The sequence below is a fragment of the Anolis carolinensis genome, chromosome 1 (assembly GCF_035594765.1).
Source record: "Anolis carolinensis isolate JA03-04 chromosome 1, rAnoCar3.1.pri, whole genome shotgun sequence".
Lineage (NCBI taxonomy): Eukaryota > Metazoa > Chordata > Lepidosauria > Squamata > Dactyloidae > Anolis > Anolis carolinensis.
The window spans coordinates 114,201,528-114,224,078 of NC_085841.1; the positions used below are offsets into that span (position 1 = coordinate 114,201,528).

At 39.0% G+C, this 22,551-nt stretch overlaps 2 protein-coding genes and 1 long non-coding RNA gene across 3 annotated transcripts in view; 1 reads left to right on the top strand and 2 right to left on the bottom strand.

Moving 5' to 3' along the window:
* Nucleotides 1-9,309, top strand: part of rragd (Ras related GTP binding D) — a 24,780-nt gene extending 15,471 nt beyond the window's left edge. The window contains exons 3-7 of the mRNA XM_008119466.3: nt 269-468; nt 1,195-1,309; nt 2,308-2,450; nt 5,679-5,827; nt 8,522-9,309. Coding sequence (XP_008117673.1) covers nt 269-468; nt 1,195-1,309; nt 2,308-2,450; nt 5,679-5,827; nt 8,522-8,673 — 759 coding nt within the window. The 3' untranslated portion in view covers nt 8,674-9,309. The remainder of the gene's footprint in view (nt 1-268; nt 469-1,194; nt 1,310-2,307; nt 2,451-5,678; nt 5,828-8,521) is intronic.
* Nucleotides 9,023-12,622, bottom strand: LOC134299012 (uncharacterized). The gene is made up of 2 exons (XR_010006172.1): nt 12,532-12,622; nt 9,023-12,325 (listed from the first exon to the last, which is right to left on the bottom strand). It is a non-coding gene; the product is annotated as an uncharacterized LOC134299012 (long non-coding RNA).
* An 828-nt stretch (nt 12,623-13,450) lies between these two features.
* On the bottom strand, nt 13,451-22,401 carry LOC134299015 (putative leucine-rich repeat-containing protein DDB_G0290503). Its single transcript, XM_062980804.1, has 2 exons — nt 17,729-22,401; nt 13,451-14,174 (listed from the first exon to the last, which is right to left on the bottom strand). Exon 1 carries the CDS (start codon nt 18,789-18,791, stop codon nt 17,730-17,732), a length of 1,062 nt encoding a protein of 353 aa, XP_062836874.1. The 5' UTR covers nt 18,792-22,401; the 3' UTR covers nt 13,451-14,174; nt 17,729.
* Nucleotides 22,402-22,551: the final 150 nt, after the last annotated feature.

Below are 22,551 nucleotides of genomic sequence, written 5' to 3' on the forward strand. Positions count from 1 at the left end.
ACCTTGAAAGAAAATTTGGTATTGTTACCTAGTGACACATGTTTGTTAAACAGTTATTTTAACAAAGGAAAATAAAAAACGTAAGTAAAATTAAAGGTGCAAGATTGCTATGGAGATAATAGTGCTTGATAATTATCTTTGTTGTAATTTCTGGCTGTGAAACTTTTTTTGTAAAAAGGAAATGTTTTGTTACAAAGTAAACATTAGAAACTCATCACTTCCTTATTGTTGGTACAAAAGCACTTATCCAATTTATTTTTATTTGTAGGATGACTATATGGAAGCATTGGCTAGACTCCACCTCACTGTGACAAGAGCATATAAAGTGAATCCAGACATAAACTTTGAAATATTTATTCACAAAGTAGATGGTTTGTCTGATGATCACAAGATTGAAACACAAAGAGACATTCATCAGAGGACAAATGATGACCTTGCAGATGCTGGGCTGGAAAAAATCCACTTAAGGTGAGAAGAAATTGATAAAGCCCGCCAGAGGAAAAAGAAACAATTAAAGCAAATAATCAGAGTGGCAAAATCGTAGAAAGCAGGGATACACCTCAGTCAGATATGCAGTGGTCAAGCAATTGGAGTCCTTGAGCTTGCTAAGACCGGCTTCAGTACTGTGTTTTCAAATGTGGCCTGCTCTGTTGCCTTGGAGAAGCTAAGTGACCTTGATTGTGTGTCCCATTTCCAGGAATGGGAGACTTTTGTCTCCATACATTCTTAGACTTCACCTCCCATCAACCACAACCACTATGGATGGTGTGGAGGAGTATTGGGAACTAGAGTCCAACACCAGTTGGAGATTGTAATAAAAAGTTAAATGGTTGAGGTCAATTAATAAATGGTACACTAATTGACCTCAAAAATAATGAATCATGTTATGAGGAGGAACATTTTCTGAGGATAATATACATTGGGATGAATTGCTAACTCTACAGGGTTACAAATGGAGTCCCTAAGAAAGCAGTCTAAAATTTGGAAGAGGCCTTTAAAAATATGTATATGCTTTCTTATTGCTATTTATTCAGTTTCTACTCTACTTCCCAGCATTCCTTTAAGTTGGGTTACAAAGTAGAAAACATTAATAAAATATGATTTAACACTTTTTTCATATTATTAAATAAATAAAACATTCTGCAGATGGCTATTTTAAAGGAATACATTGCTAATAACAGTTTTCTTTCCCAGCTTTTATTTAACAAGTATATACGACCATTCTATATTTGAAGCATTTAGTAAAGTGGTGCAGAAATTGATCCCCCAGCTGCCAACCTTGGAAAACTTGCTTAACATCTTTATTTCGGTAAATATTTATATATGTGTGTGTAACTATCTGCATTTCATGTATTCTATTGAAAAAGCATACTTTCATTTGTTTTTAATATCATTTCCCAAAAACATTATTACATTTTTTGCTGCTAGGCTTTCTGAAGTAAAAGCCAAGAATGCAAACAAATAAGAATCTGACTTTTTCTGAATTAGTCCTTCTAGCATAGCTTTCTCAGTGCTAACTGCAGTAATAGCTCTCTGTATACTTTTAAGATTCTTTTCTAGCCTTCCTGAATGATCTCTAGTTTTTCCTGGCACTATCCTTGGTGCCGCTGCATAATCTATTACATCCTTGCAATGCAAGATCCCTAAATATTTTAGAAGGTCTCTTAGCCTTTAAGAAAAGTTTTGAAGGAGGGGAAAGCTCAGTTTATTAAGTCGGGCAAATCCATTCAAATTGTGTGCCCTGCCTACAAAGCTACCATTTGGTAAAAACATATAGTGTTTGAACCGCAGTAGAATAGAGCTGCAAAATAGTAGAAAGGATTAAAGCTTTTCTCTACTATTTTGTGGCTTATGCATTCACATTCTCAGTGTTTTGGGTTTGACTTTTTTAGTAACAATCTAAGCAGTATGTTTTGACAGTTATATGCTTTTGTGAATATTTCTTTTCAATTTGTTTATTTTCATTTAACCCATATTTTATATGTTCAGGGACACTATCTGTATGCAGCCTTGCCATATACACTTACATCATACTGCTCAATGGACATAATCCAGCAAATCAACAAGGTCCTACTGAAATCAGTAGATTATTCATGATAACCATTAAGCCTCAGTCCATGGCTCTCAGCAGGACTTATTTATGAATGACATCTGCTGAAGTACACCCAGTTGTAATAGCTGTAGAACTATTTCTAGGTGATATTTCCCCAGTTTGTATTTGCTATCAGTATATATAAGATGCTGAGATACGCAAGAAATTGTCACATTCATCATCTGAAGATTTCTATGCTCCTTGTTTCCTTGTAGAATTCTGGAATTGAGAAAGCCTTTCTCTTTGACGTAGTTAGTAAAATTTATATTGCCACTGACAGTTCGCCAGTGGATATGCAGACGTATGAACTAAGCTGTGATATGATAGATGTTGTCATTGACATTTCCTGCATCTATGGGTAAGTAGAATGTTCTTACCTTTTGCTTCCCTGTGGAGGCAGTCTGCAAGGCTTAAAGTCGCTAGAAAATTAACAGATTTTAAAAGAAATACCCTCTGGACTCTACATATGTAGTGATGTGTTTCCAAGCTTACTGTTCTCATTCTAGTAAAGAAACTATCACTAAGAATAAGTAGCTCACTGAAACTACTGGAGTCTTGTGACCACATGGTATGTGTGTGATTATTAGAGCTATATGTGTATGGATCAAAGTAATCCTACAGCTTTGCAGAGGGTTGGTCTAGAGGCATTGCTTTGGGGAGGGGCAACAAATGGAGAAGAGTGGTAAATATAGATGTGGGTATGCTAAAGCTGTGTGATAAACCTTTTCTGGGCTTTTTTTTTACATAGACTTCTTGGATCTTTCAGTCGGAGTTAGCTAGAATTCGCAATAGGTACTCTGAAATGTAGACTCCACTCTAATTTAATTCCCTCTTGGTAGCTTCAAGAGATAGAGATTCATGGGTTGAAGGGTAGCCCTACCCTCTTGTGTCATAAAAATTCTCTTTTTTTCAAAAGCAGAAATGAACTTCCAGTAACTTTCTTTTGTCATTTTTTATATCCATGTGGCCCCTGAAGGTTCCCAAGGGCAGAAAATAGATGCCCAAATGGCCGCCATTTTTTGCTGTTAGCAATAAATCTCAGATCACTTTAATATAAAAGATGTTTCAGATCTGAGATTCAGTTTAAAGTTGCCTGTTGACTTATAGTGAATCCATGAATGTCTTCGTGTTTCTTTAGACAAAAAAAAATCCTTGGGGTGGTGTTGCGACTTGTTTCTTTTGGAATGTAACCAACGGTGTCTCATATTCATTGACAGTCTCCCATTCAAGTACTAACCAGGGTTAACCTCTGCTTAGCTTCCAAGATCTACCGAATCTGGTGCCTTTAGGGTATTTTTGCTACAACCGAGATTCTGATACAAGCCTCTAAAGAAGAGTAGGAGTATATCTCAAAATCTTGATCAAAATATTTCTACATTATTGGTTAGGGTTTCGAGGGCTCAGTCACAAATGACTGGCTCCAAGCAAACAAGAAATGGAAGACAGTTTTTATGTATTGAGCACATACTATGATACTCTGCTTCAGTGGGTAAATGGGAGGTGTAAAGTATACAAGCATGAAAGATTTTAAATATAGGATTAAAAAAATCAGTAAAATCACTGTGCTTCCTAAGTTACAGGTTGTCCTAACAGCACCCCAACGTTAAATGTAGCGTTCACTGCATTCTGAAATGAAGTGTGCATTTTTGCAAATGGAGAGGCCCAGGACTCTCAATGAGTCATTTAAAAGGCCTGGATGAAGAGAAAGTCATAATCTGGTGCCAAAAAGATCACACGGATGCTCTAAATTGTATTATTTAAAAGGACATGCCCAGACTGAAAGATGTGTGTGGTTTGTAAAGCCAAATGTACTACAGTATACCCAATCTCCTATATTGAACCCCTAGGATGGCTTTTCAAGACAAAGATTGAGTTTTTAAATATTTCACATGCAAAATGAACCTCTGCCACCATGGTCAGCCTCATCCCCGAGCACTATATACGTATGAGTTTTGTTACTCTTGTTTTTTCACTGCAGTTTGGAAATTTAGAAATATGCAGCATCATCATCTTCACTTTTTTCCTTTTAACCCATACTTACTGAATCCCAAGAAAGAGTTTCTGAAAACTTTAATCTTGATTATTACAGTATACCCACCTGCATAAATGCATGTTATTAGACTGCAGAAAGGAGCCATCTACCAGTGGGTTAACTCCCATTGCTAACTGGGCCAGAATCATGTGAATGAAGGAAAGAATGAATGAGGCAGTCCAATACTGACTGGAAGCTCCTTCCAAGCAGTTCTTCTTCCAGCACATGCCCAAGTCAGACAGATCAGCAGCTTGATGGCCTTGGGGTTTTTCCCCTTTAACAAATTGGTGAGAGCTAACATGGTGTAGTAGTTTGCATGTTGAACACTGGGAGACCAGAGTTCAAATTCCCTCTCCCTGAAGAAGTCATATATTCTGAGCCTCAAAGGCAGACAAAAACACTTTGAAAAAGTATTGCCAAGAAAACACAGTGATAGGGTTGGCATAGGTCAAAAGGTGTACAACAAGAAACCAAACTGCTACTTTCACTTGAAGACACAAAAAACAATTGTTTTCATCATCTGCTTCTCCTGTTGTGTTTCACTTCTGAGTAATGTTTTGAACATTGCCAGGGTCTACTGATGGGCAAGGCATATTTCTAAGATAAAAGCACAAAAGAAGGGATAAGTGAAAACAGAACTAAACACTTAGCCAAAGCTGCAGGCTATTTTTAATCTTACAGTCCCTCTTTAAGTTCTTTCAGATGACTCACACTTGGTAGAAGGACATGGAGCAAAGCAAAGCAAAGCTGATTGTTGAGAGGCAAGCACCACTTTTTCAAAAGGAGGAATTCCCTGTGCTTGTTGCTTCTTGTTTTCTCCCCATTCTCCTAGTGATTTAAAATTCCTTAAAATTGTATTGAGGAGAGGAATGCATTTATTTATTTGTTTATTTGCTGTACTTATATCCCACCCTTCTTACCCCCAAAGGAGGACTCAGGGCAGCTTATAAACTATGGCAGTAATTCAATGCCAGATACAGGCAATAACAATAACAGTAAAACACAATATTATAAAACTGTAAAAAATATATACGTATCAATTATAAATAATCTTTCAGATGATTAAAACATATCAAAAGTCTAGCACCAACTGAGCTTTGTAAACATTAAACCATTCCCAGTGTAAACATTGCATGGCACTGGGAAACCTAACAGTCTTTTCTTTCCCTATCAACTTTAAGTCAGCTGCTGATCAGAATAATTCTGATTATATCATGCAATTAATGTAAAAATCTTACATTTTAGTTACTAATGTGTGTGCAAAATGTCAAAACCACAATATGAGGGAATACCACTCTGTTGTGACTTACAGTACCAATGTCTTGATGCTACCCTGCATCTGGTTAACTAACCAGTTGTCTATCATGTGTTCATAGAGTCACCTATTTTAGATCTTCTATAATAATACTGGTGTAGATTATTTGTAGCATATTGCAGACATCAGATTTGTGATGCAATTTATTTTAAAATAGTGTATAGGATAAGAATGCTTTTTCCTACATGGGAATGAGTAAACGATGTGCTATTTTTTCGCTCCTGTACCATTGTGTTTAGGCTGAAAGAAGATGGCGCTGGAACCCCTTATGATAAAGAATCAACAGCAATAATAAAATTGAACAACACAACTGTCCTTTATTTAAAAGAAGTGACAAAGTTCCTTGCCCTTGTTTGTTTTGTCAGAGAAGAAAGCTTTGAGAGAAAAGGTATTCTATTTCTTGCATGTAGTTATGTAACAGTTGAAATGGTCAAAATTGCTCCATAATCTTGTTCCTCTCCATATTTACATAATTTGTATGTGTTGGTAATACAGTGTATAAGAACTGAAACTTCCAAAACTGCTGCAAGGAATATTATTGTAAAGAAAATCAAAACAATGAAGAGTCTTGAGACACATCTGCATAGTTTAATTGAACTACAATTGCAAGGATGTCCTCATTACCACTAAGTTGCTGTTCTATGAATAGCCGTTCTTAAAATTCAAATTTCTCTAGCTCCACTATTTAGTGTCCCCCACCCAAGCAAGTGTGTATAAAACTACCAACTCAAGTAACTCTTCATGCATTGGATAAAGTTGACAGTGATGTCAGAACAAAACTGGTTAGTCTTCAAGGCATACAAAACAGTTTTGTTGTTTTTGCCATAACAAACTAGTATATCTACTGTTCACTAAAGAATGTTGTGAGGCAAGGAAATGTCACAGCAGATGGAATCAGCTTTGTATAATGCAGGTTAAAGTCGCTGAGTCCATTTGTTGTGTTGTTTGGATTGGAGTTCAGGATCGTTGATACTCTTTTTACTCTCAAAACAACTCTCTGAAGTAGCAGAATGTATTTCAGTGATCATTGTGGAATGGGGCCAACATGGACTTTTGGATTAGGATGCCAGGAGACCAGGGTTTACAACCTTTCTTCATTTCTTCATCTAATGCCATGAGAACGTCAGTGGCAAACCTCTCCTAATCTAAATACATTGGCCAAGAAACCCCTAGAAGAGGGCCACAATAGGTCAAAGTAGATGTGAAGGCACATAACAACTGATTACACAGCCCAACCAGAGCTTTCCTTGTACAAGATGCTCTTCTCACCATTCCTGCTCTTTGTTTCCTTCTCATAAAGGAGAATGGGAAAGCACTATGTACATAATGTGTGTGTGTGTGTGTATATATATATATATATATGCATTGTCAAATAACACAGCCCAACAAAAAACATTTTTTCCTTGCCGTCTTTGTTTTTAGGCCTGTTCCTGGGGTTCTTTGGGGCGCTGACTCACAACATTGCATTGGATAGACCGCATCAGCTCAAGTTTTTTTAGTTATGGTTATCATGGGTTTTTTAAGACTGCTATATGGCATATATTTTGCATCTCAGAAACTGGAGCTGATTGCGCGGGGGGAGAAAGTGGTGCCATTTTTGGAATCAGCAGGTCAGATATACCCAGAACTAACATTTCAGGCACCAAAATGTGTGTTGGCCAGTGTTACAGTTCAGTGTGCTTTCTTTCTCTCTTAAATCCTGGTTGAGACCCACATTTTCCTATTATAGTTACCTTTTATGCTCTTGAGCTTTGTTGCTGGAGTGTGTGGATGTGGATATGTAGTCCTTCTTAGCCTTTTCACATGCTCATTTGATTATACTAATACCCAAAAATGCAGTAATTAATTCACATAGTGGTAAGCAAATTGTTCAAGCTAGCTCCTTGTTTTTGTGCAAATTTTTATTTATGTTTCAAATTGAACTACTTGTGTAAGGCACCCAAAGTGGGTGAAAATTGGAAAGGTACACTAGAAATAATTGGGACTTGTTTCATTCCATATAATTGACATATTTCTGAAATAGCAACTTGAGTCTCACTGTTAAAACAGTGTTGCATGACAGTTATTACAAAGACATAACTTTATAGATGTACTCTGCCTTTGAAATCTCCAGCTTCCTTCTTTCCTAGACTGGTGCCTCCCCTTTCTATCTTCAACCCAAAAATACGAATGCACTTAATCCCACATTCAAGTCATATCAAATAGAAGAACAGAATCCTGAAAAATTCTGTCCAAAGTCTTTATAGGGAATCAAAGATCTGTCTGCATCTGTTCCTAACAATCAGCAGTACACCGATTTTTCTGTTCCTAAACTATATTGGATTTCTATCTAGAAGTTTTAATAGCTCATGTCAGCTCAGTTACTTTGAAATGGAAGCAAGAGGGATTTTGATGATGTATTTTTAACTACATTATGTTTGAGGAGAGGTGGGTAAGAATTTGTTGTTGTTGTTGTTGTTGTTGTTACCACCCCAAGCTAGGTTCCCAGTTGCTTCTGTCAGTTACCTTTCAATCTCATTCTCTTGTACGTTCTTCAGCTGCCTGTCTTCTCCTTGTTCCCATCCTTTTTTTTCATCCTTGCATATCTGCTCCTTGTATGCCATCTTTTCTGGATTTGTTCAGTTCTTATTTCCTCCTGTACTTTTGGGATACTATGGCAGGGTAGAAATAATTTACAGACATGATAAATAGTATCCCGCCAGTATATACTTCAGTGTTGTCCTTTGCTTCTGGAATCCCGTGGATGCAAAGTTCCTAATTTTGGGAATGTTTGTATTTTAATTTGACTAACCAGTAAAGTCACCATTCTTTTTTGAAATAAGTTAAGAAGCAATTATTTGTAATTTTTCAGACCATGACACATAGATCTTTTAGGTTCCCAGCTTCTTTGAAGACTGCTACAAATTAGATCAAATTAGTTTCTTGCTAATGAGATTGCATTCCTCCAGAATTTAATTACTATAGCTACATAACAATGTGGATGATTTAAAACTGCTCCAGGCAGGAAAGAGTTGGTCTGTGTACAATTACTTTATTATCATGGGAAGTTGCTTGCTTTCACTTTGTTCTTTTTTCCCTTTAGGATTAATCGACTACAACTTCCACTGCTTCCGTAAGGCCATACACGAAGTGTTTGAAGTGAGAATGAAAGTTGTGAAAGCACGGAAGAATCAGAACCAAATGCAGAAGTCCAAGAGGACCACCCCAAACGGCACACCTCGAATGCCAGTGTAGTAAATGTTTTACATCACTGTTAGCAGATAAGGCCTCTTTATGACATTTAAGGGTGTCGTCAGATTCCATAGCTGGAAAATGAATGGAACTGCTGTATAGTCAATATGGATTTTTTTTCCACACTAGCCTCCCTCCGAAACACTGTATATTTTCAGTTGTTCATATTACGGTATCTATTACAGAACTGTTTTGCACTTTTGTCTCGTTTCATGATCAGAAATGAACTTTTGATAAACCAGGTTGTATTTTATTTAAAAAGACACTTTTTAATGTGTGATCTTGGATAGAACATGTACCATAATTTCCCTACATGCTGCAGATAAATGAGTAAACAATCAAGAAAACATGATAAGGTAATTTTTTTACACATTTGGGACTTTAATATTCATGATGGATATATATATATATATATAATATTCCAACTAGCAAAATCATGTTTTATTTTGAAGTACAATAGCAATACAATATTTCTTGGGGAGTCCTTGTGGGATACATCACATTTTGTAAAAATAGGCTTTGTGGCTAAGTAACTCCCAAATGTCTCCATAAATCCAAGTAAGACCTCTTTGTTCTTTATATGATTACCTCTACCTGAAAGTAACTTTCTATAAAGAGACTTATTTTGTTATGGTTGCAGGTTGTGTCTGGTTGTGTTTTTCTTAACTGAATGTTAAAATTCTGCAATGAGAGAAGTGTTACAAATGGACAAGTGTCGTAATTGTGCATAGGAGGGATAGGCCTGGGTACAAAAGCCATTGTTCATAATCCTTTAACACAGTTTTCTCAAACTCTGGTCTTTCACATATTTTGGACTTCAGAAACCCGAAGCAGCCGAGGCTTCTGGGAGCTGAAATCCAAAATGCTTGGAGGACTATTAGGAATCATGCTTTAGCATTTCCTTCATATACACTTGCATTTCAATGATGGATGACTACTTTGGAGGAGGATGCCCAATCTGTGGAGCCACAGGATGTCGTACAGTCAGAACTACACTCCATAAGTAGGAGTTAGGGGCACAAGACTCCTGTGAAAGTGAAAAACTAAGAATAAAGAATTTTCTTTCTTTTACCTCTAGGTATTTCTAGCTCTTTCAGCATGACTCTATTTAAGTTGTTTTTTAAAAAACTTTGTGTTTTCAAATACATTACAACTTGTACCCTCGATTTGCTTCTGACACGATAAATAGCATGACTCTATGGTCGACGTCACTGAATGTTGACCACAGAATCGCACTGGAGAAACCTAGACATTCCTATAGAGGTGTTCTCTCTAGAAATCTCTAGGTCTTCCAGCATGACCAGAAGAAGTTGTCCATAGAGTCACACTGGAGGGATTCCTACAGAGAACATTTAAATCAAATCTCTGAATAATCAAATCCACAAAAATCAAAACTGCAAATGAATGTATTATATTTACTTTTGTCAGATAGACATTGTGTTTTTAGTGGCATTGGGGCTCTGAACTGCCACCTCTATGGTCCTATCTGCTACTGTTATCTTGGGCCTGGAAGGAAGGCACAGCAACCTCGGAGGCATCTTCCAGTGAGGAGAAAAATATACATTTTCAGATAACTTCAGGTTTACTTCTGAAATCATTCACACAAATTCTCTGTTTGACTGCACTTAATCCAAAAGGCTTAGAAGCTATTTGATTTACTGCAAACTGACTGCACTGATTATATGAACAATTTAGTCATGCAAAAAAGTTTCTTTTGGTTCTAATGGTGTTATATGCCAACTCTTGGAAGAGCATAACATTCCATTTGAATAAGTTTGAACATTCTCCTTGAGACATCAAATATGCAGGTGCATTTAAATGTATAAGTATGTAAGCACAAACAATCCAATAACTTCATAGTTTCCTTTAGCATCTTACACTGCATTGGCTTTGTTAATTTTAATTAAAATTTAATTTAATCCAGATTTCCTGTTTGAGATGCATCACGTAAAGGGCTGTTTATCTTTCCATCGTCCCTGGACATCCCTGTTTCCGTGTTTCAGCACATCCTGGCTCCATTTTGGCAGAACTACTAATTAAAAATAGTCCAGCAAAATGAAGTTTTTTGAAAACCGCTTGACCCTTCCTTTTGGAGGGAAAGGTCTGTACATGCAAGAGAATGCATTTTGAGCCAAAAGGCCATTTAATTATATTATTATCCATATGGGCTCTTCTATACTGTCCTTATATCCCAGGATCTGATCCCAGGTTATCTGCTTTGAACTGGACTACAGTGTTCCCTCACTTATCGCGTGGGTTAGGTTCCAGGATCATCTGCAATAAATGAAAATCCGCAAAGTAGGGACGCTATATTTATTTTAATATTTATACATTATTTTAGCAGTTATACACTATTTTAAGTCTGTATCAACCAATCGTGTGTTGATAAATCTCCTCCTCCTCCTCCTGTTGCCACTTGGGCTCCTTTTCTCTCCCTTTGGCTTCTCCTTCCTCACTTCCTTATGCTGTAAATTGTAATTTTTTTATTATTTATAATAGTCTTTTAGAGTTTATTGAAAAACCGTAAAATAGTGAATCCGCGAAAAGTGAACCGCGAAGTAGTGAGGGGACACTGTATATGAGTCTCCACTGCCATATAATTTGGGATAAGAAGATAATCTGGGATCAGATCCTGGGATATAAGGACATGGAAGTATCACCCATGTAAAAAAAGTTTATAGGAGACATCTTGCTGTCTATTAAATAATACAGCCAATAACTCATATCCAAAACAAAACAATTTAAAGAGGAAATGTATTCAACATGTGTCTTGCTTTGGAAATGGCTGTAGTTTCTGGTCTTGCCAACTGTTCTAGCACTAAACATGCACATATAATATTGCTAGAGCATAAAACATTATATTGACAGCAAAAGGTGCAGCAGATGGAACACAGCAGAGAAGCACTCAAGAGTCCAGCACTCTCGTAGCCAAGGGTCAAATTGGGTCCTCCCACAAATCCTACCCAAACTTAGAATCGAATAAAATGCCTACCATCGGACCTATACTGCACCTACATCAGGATGTGATCTCTCCCAGGTCAAGACAAATAGAAGATTGACTCTCTGGAATTACATAGTTTTGAATCAATTAAAATCAAAGTACCAGTGTGACCAATTGAAGCAGCAATGACATCTGTGCAATCAGATTAGTAACAGAGGAAAAGTTAACTCCTCTAGCTGGATCTGAGATTTATTTATTTGTTTCCGATATTTCTACCCCACCCTTCTCCCCAAGACCAAGCTGCAAAGCAAATGCAAAGGTATCCAGCAAAGTTGTTAAATCAAGGTAACTTTAACTCCACTGAGTAGCTGTAAATAGTAGCTGGCTAGTAACCAGCTGCTATAAATCACTATTGACCGAGAGGTCATGAGTTCGAAGCCCGGGTCAGGTTAAGCCGCCGACCATTAATAGCCCTGGCTTGCTGTTGACCTATACAGCCCCGGAAGACAGTTGCATCTGTCAAGTAGGGAAAATTTAGGGACGCTTTATGCGGGAGGCTAATTTAACTAATTTACAACACCATAAAACTGCCAGCAAAACGTGAGGAAAAGAATGAGGAAGAACAGCCCCAGTGGACGGTGAAGCAACAACTCCCCCTGTGGCCGGAAGCGTGAAGCTGGAAAGAAGCTGGAAAGATGTTAAATGCCTCGGTGTCTGTCTAAAAAAAAACAATGTTGTTTGTCTGTTGGCATTGAATGTTTGCCATATATGTGTTCATTGTAATCTGCCCTGAGTCCCCTTCGGGGTGAGAAGGGCGGAATATAAATACTGTAAATAAATAAATAAATAAATAAATGTCTGGCTATGATGCTAAGAAGGACTGACAAGAAGTGGTGAGACAAGAAGTGAGAGAAATCTACCTTTTGGAAGAAAAGTTCACTCCTGGAAGAGTTATTATCATGGGGTAAAGTTGTCTCCACTGAAGCTTTATCAACAATCCTTTCCGCAACAAACCACATTTTTCAAAATCCAATTCTTACAGGGATAGAAAGTGAAATATGAACAGGGGCACAGATAGCAAAACAAACGTCAAGGGTGTTAACCCTTCCCTGTGTTATCCAAAATTGGGATAATATTGTCTCAAGCAAACTCACAAGGCTGACAGGCTGTTTCCATATAGTAGAATTGCAGCTGTTTGACACCATATTAACGGCTATGGAATTCTGGGATTTGTGATTTTATGAGAAATTTACCTTTCTGTAAAATTTTGCAGTGTGAATGGGCCCAGAGTTTCAAGATCTAGGCTATTGGTTGGGGTTTTGGAGGGGCACTAACACTCTTTGACAGCGAAGGCTAAAGACTTCATCAAACTACATCTTCCATGTTTACAAAGCATTGTGTCATGGAAGTTAAAGCGGTGTCAAACTGCACCCCAAGAGGTATTGCTTGCCAACTGCGAAATGTCACCCTGGAAGACAGGTTCCTTTGCAGTTGGGTGGGAGTAGTATGCACGTACATCCAATAATGTAATATTCTAGGCGGCCTTCCTCGTTCCTCCTAGTATGCATGTGGGCTCCAGGGTTTGGCTAGGGAGGCCTTTTTGTTTAATCTCTGGCAAATCCGTCCTCGGTGCCTGCGCCAGAAAGGAATCCAGCCATTTCATGTAAAACACATATGTCCTGGCAAAGATGTTTTGGAAATCCAAAGGACTTGACAACTGCCAGGTTGGCTTCCTGCCCTTGTAGCTGAATCTGGGTACCCCCCCCCCCCCCAAAAAAAAAGCCATGTCAGGAGTGACTTGGAAACTGCAAGTTGCTTCTGGTATGAGAGAATTGGCCTTCTGCAAGGATGTTGCCAAGAGGACACCCAGATGTATTGATGTTTTACCATCCTTGTGGGAAGCTTCTCTCATGTCTCATCTGGGTAAATAATATGTAACCAGACCATATCATTCTTGTTACTGAGACTGTAATAATATTTGCTTTTCTAGATCAGAACTTCCCAAACTGTGTCAGCTGCAGTGTGTAGGTGCGCAAGGAGAAGTGACAAGTGGAAATTTATATTATCTTACAATTCATATGTGTGTGTGTGTGTGTGTAAAGGTAAAGGTTTCCCCTTGACATTTTTTGAAAAGTAATTTTTATTGTGATTTTCCTCAACAGGTGGTACACAGGCAAGCAGGTCTTAGCTGTAGGGATAGGGATAGGGTTAGGGTGGTGGCAGGTACATGGTTATGGGTATGGTGAGATGGGGAAAAAAAAGGGGGGGGACTGTGGAACATAGAAGGTGGGGTGGGGATTAGGGCAGGGGGATTGGGGAGGTGATGTTTGTCTTCCGATTCTGTTCTCTTAAGTCCGTTAGTTCAGTCCTTAATTCTTTTGTAGTTTTTTCCTTAAGTAGTCCTCAAAATTAGACCAGTCAGTAGCCTTTAATGGAATGCCATTACTTCTTTTAATCCAGAAGGATAGTTGGTCCATATTCTTGATTTCCATCACTTTTTCCAACCACTGTTCTTTTGTCGGTACTTGCGTTGACTTCCAGAGTCTTGCAATCAGGAGCCTTGCTGCGGTGATGAAAAAGGTGAAAAGTTTGTCAGTATTAATGTCAATTTTGTCCTCGGGGTCATATAAACCTAACAAAAGTAGTTCCGGCCTTTTTACAAATTTTGTCTTTAATATATCATTACTCTCTTCCAGGATTATAGTCCAGAAATTATCTAATTTCCTACACTTCCACCACATGTGGAAGTAGGATCCTATTTGGGCTTTACACCTCCAGCATTTATTATTTGCGTCCTTATACATATGCCCTATTTTCTTTGGTGTTAAGTACCACCTATGTATAAGCTTAAGCCAATTTTCTTTCATATCTACTGAATACGTATATTTAATTTTTTTATTCCAAATCGACTCCCATTCACACAATTGAATGGGTCTGTTTATGTTCCTGGCCCATAATATCATGGAATTAGTTACTAACTCTGTTTCAATTTCCCAGGACAGTAATTTATTATACAGTATAGATATGCTCTTCCTATCCACATGGATAAATTTGTCCTGGTTCTTGGTCAAATCCAACTATTTTGTCTCTTTTGTATGCCTCATTTATTTGGAAGAATTGGTACCAGGACACATTTTTATTAAGTTTTTGTATTTCGACTAATTCTTTTAGTTTGGGGGAGATTTTTTTGTCCTTTGCCATAATTAACAGTTGACTATAAGTCGGCCATTTCCTCCAACCTAATAGCCTTCTATGATCAGCTTCAATCGGAGATAACCATAGTGGTGTCTTAGTATGGAAGCGGCATTTGTACTTATCCCACGTTCTCAATAAGACAGATCTAATAAAGTGATTGCCAAATTGTTTATCAATTTTCATTTTGCCGTACCATAAATACCCGTGCCATTCTTTTCTTAATTCATGGCCTTCCAAATTCAGAATTTTAGTTTTTTCCAATTTGATCCACTCTTTTATCCAAAGGAGAGCACTAGCATCATGGTAAAGTTTTAGGTTCGGGAGGCCAAAACCTCCCTGCGTTTTTGGTGAAATCATTGTGCTGAATTTGATCCTGGGTTTTTTGCCTCTCCAAATAAATTTCGAGATGTCTTTTTGCCAGTCTTTGAATATCTTGGGACTCCTTATAATTGGTAGATTTTGGAATAAATAAAGTAACTTGGGCAGGACATTCATCTTGATTATTGCTATTCTTCCCACTAAAGAGACGTTTAGATTATTCCATTTTTCCAGATCACTTCGGATTTCTTTCCATTTCCCTACATAATTTAAATCTAATAATTGGTTATTTTTCGCTGATAGCCAGATCCCTAAGTATTTTAATTTGGACACTGTTTTCAACCCTGAAATATCGTGTAGCTCTTTCTGTTTCTTTTTGGACATATTTTTAGTAAGGATCATTGTTTTCTTTGTGTTGATTTTGAGGCCCGCCACATTTCCATATTCTTCAATTTTCAAAAGCCAATTTTTTATATTCTGGATTGGGTTTTCTATAATACATATCACGTCGTCTGCGAACGCTCGATATTTATAATCTTGTTTATCTATTCTGGGACCTTGCAAGTTCGAATCATTTCTTATCGCCCTAAGCAGGGTCTCTAATGCCATAATGAATATTAAGGGAGAGAGGGGGCAGCCTTGTCTCGTACCTTTGCTAATTGCGAATTTGTTTGTCTCCTGACCGTTTAGTTGTATTTTTGCCCATTGGTCCTCATAAATGCTATTGATGCCGTTTTGAATTTGAAATCCTAAGTCCAATTCTTGAAATAACAATTTAAAAAAATTCCAATTTAAATTATCGAAAGCTTTCTCCGCGTCTAATGAGAGAAAGCCCACTTCTGTTTGATTATGTTGTTCATAGTATTCCAAAGCATCAATTATTATTCTTACGTTGTCCTTAATAGACCTGGCTGGGAGGAAGCCCGTTTGGTCTTCTCCTATCCACTCTACAAGGAAGTCCTTCAGCCTATTAGCCAGGATCTTTGTGAAAATTTTATAGTCTGTGTTTAGGAGGGAGATGGGTCTGTAGTTCTTCACCTCCAACATGTCTAAGCCCTCTTTGGGTATCATTACTATCGTTGCCTCCTTCCATGAATCTGGTATAACCTTGCTTTGAAGGGCCTGATTCATTAATTTTTTCAAAAAAGAGATCGCTTCTTTTAATCCTAATTTATAAAAGCCCGCGATAAATCCATCTGGCCCCGGGGTTTTGTTACTATCTAAACTATTGATTACTTTAAGGATTTCCTCCTCTGTAATTTCTTTATTGAGTTCGCGTCTTTGTTCTTCTGTAATTTTATCCAGCTTTAATTTACCTAGGAACTCTGTTATGGCCTCGGGATTGATATTATCTTTGGAATATAAATTTTCATAATATCTTTGAAATACCTCTTTTATTTCCTCATCTGAGTTCACTATTTTACCTTCGGTTTTGATTTTAATAATTTGTCTACTCTGTTTCTTCTTCCTTATTAAGCGGGCTAGCCATTTCCCTGGTTTGTTTGCATTATCAAAAGCGTATTGTTTAACCCATTTAATTTGTTTTGCCAATTTCTCTAAGTCTCTACTTTCTTTCATCTTATTTAATAAATCTAAATTTCTTTTTATCTTTTTGTTTTTAGGGTTGGATTTTAATTCCTTTTCTTTCATCTCAATCTCCTTATTCAATCTGTTCCATTCTACTTCTTTTTGTTTCCGTTTGATAGCACTTAGTTGAATTAAGTATCCTCTCGCCACTGCCTTATAAGCGTCCCATACAATTTGTGGATTCATTTCATTGGTATCATTAATGCTAAAGTATTCTTTTGTCATCGCTTTAATTTTGTCTATGTCTTGCTTATCTTTTAGTAGATTTTCATTTAGCCTCCATTTCCTTATAAACCTTTTTTTATTGAGTTCCATTACTATTGGGCAGTGGTCCGATAGGTCTCTAGGTAAGATACGTATATCTGATATCTTTGTCACCAGGGATTTAGAAGCCCATATCATGTCGATCCTCGACCATGATTGATGCCTATTTGAAAAATGAGTATAGTCTTTTTTTTGGGGATTTAATTCTCTCCACGTGTCAACTAAGTCCAGTTCATCTTTTAATGCTAGGAGGTTTTTGGGGAGGGAGGTGGCTTCTTTAACTTTCTTTGGTTGTCTGGTTTTATCTAATTCTTTATCTAATACTCCATTAAAGTCACCGAGGATTATAATATGATCAAATTCTACATTACTAATATTTTCTCTCAGTGTTTTGGTGAACTTTGTTTTGGGGCCATTTGGCGCATAGATATTACAGATTAAGGTTTTTTCTTCCTCCAGGTCAATTAGTATTGCTATGACCCTACCTTCATCATCTTTAAATGCTTCTTTTACTGTAAGATTGTCGTCTACATATAAAGCCACTCCCCTTTTTTTACTGACATTTGCCGAAACAAATGCTTTTTCTAGTTGATTGTTATTCAAAAGATTGGAGTGTGTACGTTCAATGTGTGTTTCCTGCAAAGCTATGATACTATAATTTTCTTTTCTTAATTTGTTAAATAATCTTTTCCGTTTAATAGGAGTGTTCAACCCGTTAATGTTGTTTGAGAAACATTTTAAATGGCAACAGACATTACTCATCTTTGAGGATTCCATCGTCTTCTGTTGGTTCTCCCATGTCAGAGTCTTCTTGGTCTGTAATCAAGTCCAGTTCAGCTACTGTTGGGTCGTTGTCTTTCGGCGAATCAAATCTTCTCTTCTTGGTTTCTTTAGGATTCTTACCATTACTTGAGGATAGTGATAGTCTATTTACATTTAAATCTTTCTTTATCATTCTATAAAAGTCCTTTGCTTCATCTTCCGAAGTGATCCATATTCTGTCATCCTTGTATGTGGCCATTAGGCCTTCATATTTTTCCCATCTATATTTTATTTGTCTTCTCTTGAGTTCGTCTGTTAGGAAGTAATACTTCCTTCTTCTGTTTAGTATCGATTTTGGATATTCCTTTAATATGATCGCCTTTCTCTCTTTATACCATATAGGATTTGAAGCGTTTTTCCTGAGTACTTCATCTCTTGTGGTTTTCTTCAAGAAGTGAACCATAACGTCTTTAATCACTTTGTTTTTCTTAGTAAAGTTCGATTGAATTCTGTAAACCCTATCGATTTGGCCGCAGGCTTCCTGTTCTGTGCATTGTAGAATCTTAGCTGTTATTTGTGTGATCACCCAACCGATATTTTCTTTTTCCTCCTCTTGAATGTTCCTATATCGTAATTGGTATTCCAGTGATTGGAATTCCAATTTTTCCTGTATTTTTTCCAATTTTCTCTCCCTCTCCTCCATGGACTCCATTTTCTCTTGTAATTTCGTTTGCATTTTGTCGTTCTTCCTGTTCACTATTTTTAATTCATTTATATCATTAGAATTTTTTATAAGTCCTTTTTTCATAGCCCCCATCTCTCCTCTCCACTCTTTTTTCAAATCCGCCAATTCTTCTTGCAGGGTTTTTTGTTGCAAATCTTGCTTTTTAGCTATCATTTGGACCTCATTTTGCAATTGGTCCTGTTTCTCTGAGATTTTCCTAATCTCTCTCAAAATATCTTTTAAGCCCCCCTCCTCTGGAAGGGAGGTTCTTCGTACATTTAGTCTAGAGTCTTTGTTATCTTTATCTGTTCTCCATTTGGGTGTTGCCATTGCTCCAAACTGTTATGGTTCGTTAATACCTCTGAGAATGCAATCTACTGCTGAGGTCACAGGGCTTATGGCTTATGGCTGAGGGGGGCGGGGAGGGACAGGAGAGACAAGAGAGATGGGAAAACTTAGAGACCCTCCCGGGGGAGGCCCGAGCTCGGGTGCTGCCTTTTGTTTGATTTATCTCTCCTCCTTCCTACCCTATCCCTCTGGATCCTTGACTCCTTAGGGGGCTGTCGCTTTCCTTTGGCTTTACTTTCCTTTGACTTCGCTACCCCTTGTTTTCTTTTATATTATATATTTTAATTCTTATTCGGTTTGTGAGTTCCTCTTCGCGTACCAGCCCTGTGTCCTTCGCAGTGTGGTCCCTCCGGAAAACGCTTCCGCATTGAGAGTTCCTATCTCCTCCTCATGCCAGATTGTCTGAAGCACCACTGCTCCCACTTGCGTCAGATCCTCTCTCAATTGTTTAAAGAAGGTAGCCCGTAGACTAAACAATATGGCGCCAAGGTCGCTTCCATACACCAGCCAAACCCCAGCACTGCAAAGGCTGACACCGGGCTTCTCGCTCTACCCTCTGGGTAGAGACCTTTCCTCCTTCCTTTTCCCTCTTTCCACCTCTGTTTTCCGCCTCGTCCTACTCCTCCCGACCACGCCAGCGGAGTCACCAGTAAGTTGGATTGGATTAGGATGTTTATACTTTATATTGTCTATATTTTAACTAAAAATACTTCCGAAATGTTTTATCGCTACTGAGATTGACTCACCATGCGGTTTGGCTTGTCCGGACTACTTGTTATACAATTAAGCAGACGGCGGCGATTGGTCTGCCCGTCGCTGCTGTTTTTTTCCCCGATGGGTTCGGCGATGGTTTGGCTGGCAGTTAGTGCGGTTGCTCCCGCTTCCCGCTGTTGACCCGCCAGCCGAGGTCCTCCGGACCCACTAGAACCTCTCCCTTGAGGGGGGAGGGTCATTGGGGCTGTCGGAGAAAGATCCCCTGACGCCGGCGTCTTTCCCCAGTCTCGATCCGAGGGGAAAGAGGGAGCTGTTGCTCTACCAGGTCAGACCTGCGGTTGGCACACCAAGAGCTCTCGGTGGACCCAGCCTGTCGCCATTACCCCGCCGCCGGAAGTCCCCCGCCGCCGGAAGAGTGGTCCAGCAGTTCTGTGTTCTCAAATAACATGCTGTGTCCATGTTGGTTCATCAGGTGCTCTGCAATGGCTGACTTCTCTGGTTGAATTAGTCTGCAGTGGCTTTCATGTTCCTTGGGCAATGCTGCGTTTGGTGGTCCCTATGTAGACTTGTCCACAGCTGCATGGAAGACACCTGCAGAGGTGAGAGGATCCCTCTTGTCCTTTGCTGAATGTAGCATTTGTTGGATTGGGTCTATAGATAGTTTGTAGGTTGTATTTCTTCATCAGCTTCCCTCTGCAGTCAGTGGTTCCCTTGATGTACGGTAAGAACACTTTTCCTCTGGGTGATTTTTTTGTCTTGCCTCTCATAGCTTGTTCTTGGCCTTGCAGCTCTTTTGATGTCTGTAGTGGAGTATCTAGAGCCCAGTTTAGGTAATTCAGTTCACCTTGCAGGAAGTGGGATTCACAGAAACTTTTTGCATCATCTGCCAGGGCTTTAATTGTGCTTCTTTTTTTGACTTGGGTGATGGTTGGAGTTTTTATGTAGGTATCTATCAGTGTGTGTAGGTTTTCCGTAAACTGTGTGGCCCAATTGTTGATTGGGTTTGCAGATGACTAGGACATCTATAAATGGCAGTTTTTCTTCATTTTCATTTTCAATGTGTTTTTTTTTTTTTGAAGGAGCGACCTGAAAAACTGCAAGTCGCTTCTGGTGGGAGAGAATTGGCCGCCTGCAAGGACATTTTTCATGGTGCATTGGATGTTTGGGCGGATGCTGTTGAGGTGGTCCAGGAACTTGTTTAGTTCTTCTCCATGGCTCCAAATGGTGAAGGTGTCATCCAAATCTCTGAACCATATAGTGGGCTTTTTTGTTGTTGGTTTATGTGAGTTTTCTGGGCTTTTTTGTTCTGGTTTCCACTGTTTGTTTTTCAGAGTGTTCTATGTAGAAATCCACAAGTATGTGGACAATTTCAACAGAAAGGAGGAAGTAATGAAAATGAACAAAATGGCATTTAAATGTAGCTGTCGTATCTGTCACAATATTTTTTTTTTGGGGGGGGATACATGTACTGTCCTGTCTGCCTCTTTATTTATCGTGTCAGAAGTGAACTGAGGGTACAAGTTGTAATGTATTTGAAAACACAAAGTTTTAAAAAACAACAACTTGGCATTATACTAAATGTCCTTTGACCAGTAGCTGACCACTTGGAATGCCTCTGGTGTTGCTGTAAGAAGGCCCTCCATAGTGCATGTGGCAGGGCTCACACTGCATTGTAATAGGTGGTCTGTGGTTTGCTCTTCTCCACATTCGCATGCTGTGGACTCCACTTTGTAGCCCCATTTCTTAAGATTGGCTCTGCATCTCGTGGTGCCAAAGCGCAGTCCATTCAGCGCCTTCCAAGTCGCACAGTCTTCTTTGTGCTCAGGAGGGAGTCTCTCATCTGGCGTCAGCCACTGATTGAGGTTCCGTGTTTTAACCTGCCACTTTTGGACTCTCGCTTGCTGAAGTGTTCCTGTGAGTATCTCTGTAGATCTTGGAAAACTATTTATTGATTTAAGGTGTTGGCGTGCTGGCTGATACTTCCCAGCAGATGTCAGGTGGTGCAATGCCAACTAAACAGTATAATTTCTCCAGTGGTGTGGGGCATAGACATCCTGTGATGATGCGGCATGTCTCATTAAGAGCCACATCCACTGTTTTAACATGGTGAGATGTATTCCACACTGGGCATGCATATTCAGCAGCAGAGAAGCAAAGCGCAAGGGCTTCACTGTGTCTGGTTGTCATCCCCAGGTTGTGCCAGTTAGGTTTCGTACAATGTTATTTCTAGCAGCCACATTTTGCTTGATAGTCAAGCAGTGCTTCTTGTAAGTCAGGGCATGGTCCAGGTAACTCCCAAGTATTTTGGTGTGCTGTCATGCTGCAGTGGGATTCCTTCTCAGCTAATCCTCAGAGCTCGAGATGCTTGTCTGTTCTTAAGGTGATAAGCTCATGTTTGCATTTTAGATGGATTAGGGATCAGCTGTTTTCCCTGCAATAGGCAGTAAGAGCACCTCAAGCTTCGGAGAGCTTCTGTTCAGCCATTTCAAAGTTCCCTGCTTGAGCGGTGATGGCATGATCGTCAGCATAGATGACACTGTGCCTTCTGACAATGGCTGGTTATTTGTGTAGATGTTAAACGCTCCCCTGAGGCAGGCAGTTCTTCTGTTTTTGCCACCTGCTTCTATGGCCCTAGAATTTAAACAAAAAAGCTCCCGTTTTGTAGCAGATATCCTATGAAGTGGGTGAGGTGGTAGTCCTTTGTGATATTATAATTTTTTTCTCAGGAGAAAGCGAGTGTGCCACTGAAAGGTAGGAAATAGTAAGTGCCAGTTTGGGCCCATCATTGCAATCCTAGGGCGCGTCTTCACAGGAGAATGGATACAGTTGAACTGCTGTGGTTCAATGCTATGGGACAGTGGGAGCTGTAGTTTTGCAATGTCTTTCCCTTTCTCTGCCTCCGCAAACTCCAGCTCCCAGGATTCCCTAGCACTGAGCCCGGGTAGTTAACGCGGTGCTAAAGTGCGGATGCGGCCAGAGAAGGCCGAGCGTGTGGGCGGGTGAGAGCCGGCCTCAGGGCGCCTGCGCC

Bases quoted from the DNA above. Each gene is read 5' to 3' on its own strand.
- LOC134299015 (XM_062980804.1), bottom strand. From the start codon at position 18,791: ATGGCAACACCCAAATGGAGAACAGATAAAGATAACAAAGACTCTAGA.